The sequence below is a fragment of the Cebus imitator genome, unplaced genomic scaffold (genome assembly GCF_001604975.1).
Source record: "Cebus imitator isolate Cc_AM_T3 unplaced genomic scaffold, Cebus_imitator-1.0 Scaffold823, whole genome shotgun sequence".
Lineage (NCBI taxonomy): Eukaryota > Metazoa > Chordata > Mammalia > Primates > Cebidae > Cebus > Cebus imitator.
Genome location: NW_016108138.1, coordinates 20133 through 25644, shown reverse-complemented (window position 1 = coordinate 25644; position 5512 = coordinate 20133). Strand labels below are relative to the sequence as shown.

Here is a 5512-nt window from a genome sequence, read left to right as displayed (position 1 = left end):
CCAGCTAATTTTTTGTATTTTTAGTAGAGACGGGGTTTCACCATGTTGACCAGGATGGTCTCGATCTCTTGACCTCGTGATCCACCCGCCTCGGCCTCCCAAAGAGCTGGGATTACAGGCTTGAGCCACCGCGCCCGGCCGTTCTTATGTTTTCTTAACCCTAAAGCAGATAAATGGAAAAAAGTATGTATTTTAGGGTCTTAAGTTTTTAGTTTTCTATTAAAACCGGTGCTTGCAGAGACATTCCGTTTAGTAACTTGTTTTCTAGTCCTGCAGATCCAGTAGTTGCTACACAAGTCACAAAAAATTAAACAATAAAATTTCTCAAAACTACATTAAAACTTTATTTCTCTTATCTTGTATATTTAGCTTTTATTCTATACAGTTATTTATTTATTTATTATTTATTTATTTTAATGAATGGTTCTTAGGTTGCCTAGGCTAGCCTTGAACATGTAGCCTCACCTCCTCAAGTGCCAGGACAACTGACCTGAGCCATGGTGGCTCCCTATTCTCTACAGTTTTTAAAGAAATTGATGACAGAAACAGAAGAAGAAATAAAAATGCTGGACCCTTTATCTAAATTTTGGGAATTATTAAACACTTAGTACCAGCTCTCGGGGTGTTATGAGGATTAAATCCCATACTGTGTTATTCCCAGAAGTGCTCTGTAACATACTCTTGAGCACACAGTATCTGCTTAATAATTATTGCATTAGTACACGTGCACATGTTTATAATGCAGACTCATTCAGACTTTGCTGCCTTCTGGTTGTTCTATAAATTTTAAAGAGCCAGCAAAGAATATGATACTTTAGGATGGAAATAAGAGTTGTCTTCATTTGTCCTAGAAGTATTTATGTTGTGACAAGAGTGCCTAGTATAAGGGACTCTGTGCTGTGCCTGCTTCTCTAACTAATGCCAGTAATGAGCCCAGGGGGAGCAGTATCAGCATTGGTGGGGTCTGGTTTAAAACACCCATTTTAGATCCCTTGTATGAATTATAATACGTAGAATGGGATCAAAATTACCAGGTTATTTTTATTTTCTTTCTTTTTACCAAGTTATTTTTAAGCTTATTAAAGTTTGAGAGGCAATGCTTAGCTAAATGTTATCGGCCTAGATTTCTTTCTTTTTTTTTTTTTTGAGTTGGAGTCTAGCTCCGTCACCAGGCTGGAGTGCAGTGGTGCAATCTTGGCTCACTGCAACCTCTGCCTCTCTAGCAGCCAGGACTACAGGCACGTGCTGCCACTCCCAGCTAATTTTTGTATTTTTAGTAGAGACAGGGTTTCACCATGTTGGCCAGGATGGTCTTGATCTCCTGACCTTGTGGTCCGCCTTCCTCAGCCTCCCAAAGTGCTGGGATTATAGGCGTGAGTCACTGTGCCCGGCCACAGCCCAGATTTCTGATTAGGATTACATGGACAATTTGCAGAAATCTCTACTTGTTGGGGGAAGCAGCACTGGAGGAAGGGTTTACAGTGTACCTAAATAAACTGGTTATAAGTAATGTATAAAAGAAATCAGGAACAATAAACTGCAGAAGGCCGCAGAGACCTCTGGGGAGGAAGGCCTCTCTATGCCAGCATGTTCCCAGGAACAGAGTGACCTGAGCTCTGATACTCGAAACGCTGCGCCCAAGGACATAACACTTCCTTGAAGCACTGTAATGTAACCAGGCATGTAGGCTGCTTGCTAAGCCCACTCCCACCACTGCACTGTAGATAAGCATATGATTTTAGTTCTTGAGAAACTCACATAAACCGCCACTGCTATCAATTTTATGTTTGATACACAGCCTCCCTTCCCGGATTCACCCTATCACCTGCACTGTAGATAAAAGTGATTGTGTTCAGTGAACATTGTGGAAACCAGAGCTCTGGGCCTTCACTGCCTCCATTGCAAGTGATGGTCCCCTGGTTCCACTTTCGTTCTTAATCTGTCTTTTTCTCAGTCCTTTGTTGCCACCGAACTTGGGGTACCCACTGGTGGGATGTGGGGCTGGTTCCCTACATCTACTTGTACCCTTTCCATGGATTCTGTTTATTGTTCTGGGTGGAAGCATCCGTGTTGTTTTAATGAAGTGCTTCATGTGACTCTAAGGTGAGGCCAGAATCAGGTATGAGGGCTTCAAAATACATTCATGAGAGTTAAATTTCACCTTTGCACTAAAGGGTGGTCACAGGGCCTTTTTCTGTTCAGCTTTGGTAGGGACAGGGCAGTGTGGCCCATATTTCCATTACTGTAGCAAAAATTGCTGGTGCCTGTGGCAGGGGAGGTTACCTGAGTACAGGAAAAGAGAAATTTATATTTTTGCTCCCATGGAGCAGCTTATTGTTCCTGAATCCCTTTTGTTATAAAGAACAGAAATGGGTGGGCTTTTACTGCAGGTCCTGGTCCTTCTGCCTGTGGATGTAAACAGGTGGTGCTAAAACCTTTAAAGCCATTTTTTCAAGATGCAGATGTAATTTATTAAGAATCTCATCTGAGCAGGAATCCAGAGAAGGGGGAGAAACAAGGAAAAAGATGGCTTTTCTTTTGGCTAAGCGTATCTCAGATCAAGAGCTGTGTCCACTCTGCTTCCTGGACTGCCATGCGCTCAGTAATTGGCAAGCCTTTGCTTCTTTGCTTGTGTTTTTCCTCCCTCATGAGTTTGTTTTAACAACTTTTAAAAATTCATGTAATATCCAAGGGTCTCTGCAAAATATTTCTTTCCTATATACCAGAGCCTTTTCTACATTCTGTATGTCTTGGTTTCTTATATGCCATGCAGAATTTTCACCATGAATTTATAATCTGCAATATTAAAATTGTTTCCTTTGTGGTTGTGGACCATAGGAAGCTGTGGCTACTCATGATTTCTGTTGAGGAAAATTTGGGGTCCATCCTTAGTGAAAATGGAGAACATAAAATGTTGAGGTTCCATCTGTGTTCTCCATTAGCTTTATGCAGAACAGGATGTAAAAAATGCTTATTTAAACAGGATGGCATTTATTACCCAGAAAGTTATTTTTAAAAATTAGGATGATTTATAATCCTTTGGGTATATACCCAGTAATGGGATTGCTGGGTCAAATGGTATTTCTATTTCTAGATCCTTGAGGAATCGCCACACTGTCTTCCACAATGGTTGAACTAATTTACACTCCAACCAACAGTGTAAAAGTGTTCTTATTTCTCCACATCCTCTCCAGCATCCGTGGTCTCCAGATTTTTTGATGATCACCATTCTGATGTGGACACAGGGAGGGGAACATCACACACTGGGGTCTGTTGGGGGATGGGAGGCTAGGGGAGGGATAGCAGGGGGTGGGGAGATTGGGGAGGGATAACATTAGGAGAAATACCTGATGTAGGTGATGGGGGATGGAGGCAGCAAACCGCCATGGCATGTGTATACCTATGTAACAATCCTGCAAGATCTGCACATGTACCCCAGAACTTAAATTAAAAAAATTAGAAGATGCTTGCTGTATAGGGTGCTAAAGAAAGACTACTTAATATCAGTATTACAAATTATAGAACATGGAAGATATCTGTATCTTAAACTTTGCGTAAAACTCATGTTTCTGCAAGGTTAAATTCAGACTGTAATTAACTTTCAGGATGGCAATATTTCAGCAGTGATGTTATGTCCTATGTATATCAGCACATTATGAAAATTTGTTCTAGTGCACTTGATATTAGTGATTCACTTGGTTAAAGAGCTCTCTGACAGATTCTTTTTTACTATTGAGTTAATTATTTTCCTCTTTATTATTAAGTATCTTTTTGCAGCTGATGTGTATAAATTGTCATATTTAATCTGGAAGCTGCCCTTCTTAGGTTTTCTTTGCATATATCTGTGTTTGGAAAATGAAAGCTCTCATCTTTGATTACAGGCCAGAAAAACTGGGAAAAACGCAGGCTCTTTTACTTACTCAGTGTTTTTGACAAAATCTTCTTTTTGAGGCAAAAACATTGGCATTAATGGTGAGCTTGTTAGAAATTCAGCAACTCAGACTTTATTTCTGATTTTCTGAAAAAAAATCTGCATTAACACGATCTCAAGTTTATAACATTAAAATTTAAGACGCACCTTCTAACTTAACATGTCGTTTTGATCTGAATAATACACACAACTCATTCTTTAGAATGTGAGTATAGCACTCAAAAATGTACGTTTGTGTTTATGCCCTTGATTTTATACTGTATTATTCAGAAGAACAGAAAAGCACTGATATTGTAGATTTTATGCCACTCTGTTTTCTCAGAGAGGATATTTCTGTTTTGAAATTCATTTTATTGGAAAATTTTAGTCAGTCCTATAAGTTAGAACCAGTTCTCTTTACTCTTTCATTTCACCTTGAGTCAGATTAAAAATTCTGCCCATGGCCACTTGGTAAATGTGTTTGTGTGTTTTTCAGGCACCATTGACATTTACAGATGTGGCCATGGAATTTACTCTGGAGGAGTGGCAATGCCTGGACACTGCACAGGAAAATTTATATAAAAATGTGATGTTAGAGAACTACAGAAACCTGGTCTTCCTGGGTGAGGATAACTTCAATACACCATTCCTATTATATCCTAAAGGCTTTATTTCTCTTTTTTGTAGAATGTGTTTTGGTAAAGTATGCTTTGCATAAATGAGTTTCGTATCCTTGTTTTCAAGAAAATCTTGGGGATTAATCCATGTAGAAGAGAATTTCTTCAAGATGTTTCATTTTGACCTTAACTTTCCACATTCCTGAGATGATCTGTATCCTTCACTCTGGATTAAGGTTTTGTTTATTTATTTATTTATTTAAAAAAATTTTTTTAATTTAATTTTTTTTTTTTAATAGAGACGGGATTTTACCATGTTGGCAGGCTGGTTTCGAACTCCTGACCCCAAACAATCCACCTGCCTTGGCCTCCCAAAGTGCTGGGATTACAGACATGAGCCACCACACCCGGCCTGGTTTAATGTTAATTCCAGAAATTTTGTGGCCTAAAATATTGTTGCCCACACTTTAAAATCTAATTGCCACCATCAATTTCTGATTCAGTAGTACTGGGTAGTGAAATTATGTACCTACAAATTGAAAATATTTTGTAAATATTTAGAAATTTCTGTTATAAATTAGTATTTTGGGATTAACTTACTAGAATATTCCATTACATCCTCTTTATGAGCACATTATTAAGTTGGCAACTACAGAAGATGAGCAAGATTCATATTATTTATTTGTAATAAAACAGGTATTATTGTCTCTAAGCCAGACCTAATTACCTGTCTGGAGAAAGAAAAAGAGCCCTGGAATATGAAGCAACATGAGATGGTGGATGAACCCCCAGGTAGGTGAGAGTCAATACAACAGATGACACAGTTTGAGAGGTCCCAAGGTCAAGGAGAAAGCATCTTGAAAAATTAATTTGGGAAGCTGTATTTCAAAACAAATAATTTCTGTAAAGCTGGGTTGCTTTTAAAAATTTTCCTCTCACATGGGGCGTCTTCCATTTTGTGCTTTTTTTTTTTTTTTTTTTTTTT

The 5512-nt window shown here is 38.6% G+C and overlaps 1 protein-coding gene across 1 annotated transcript in view; it reads left to right on the top strand.

The window, feature by feature from the left end:
* The first annotated feature begins 4404 nt into the window (after positions 1-4404).
* LOC108297632 (putative zinc finger protein 730) overlaps positions 4405-5512 on the top strand; it is a 4713-nt gene continuing 3605 nt past the window's right edge. Inside the window, exons 1-2 of the mRNA XM_037735481.1 lie at positions 4405-4533; positions 5224-5319. Of these exons, the coding sequence (XP_037591409.1) occupies positions 4434-4533; positions 5224-5319 (196 nt within the window). The 5' untranslated portion in view covers positions 4405-4433. The remainder of the gene's footprint in view (positions 4534-5223; positions 5320-5512) is intronic.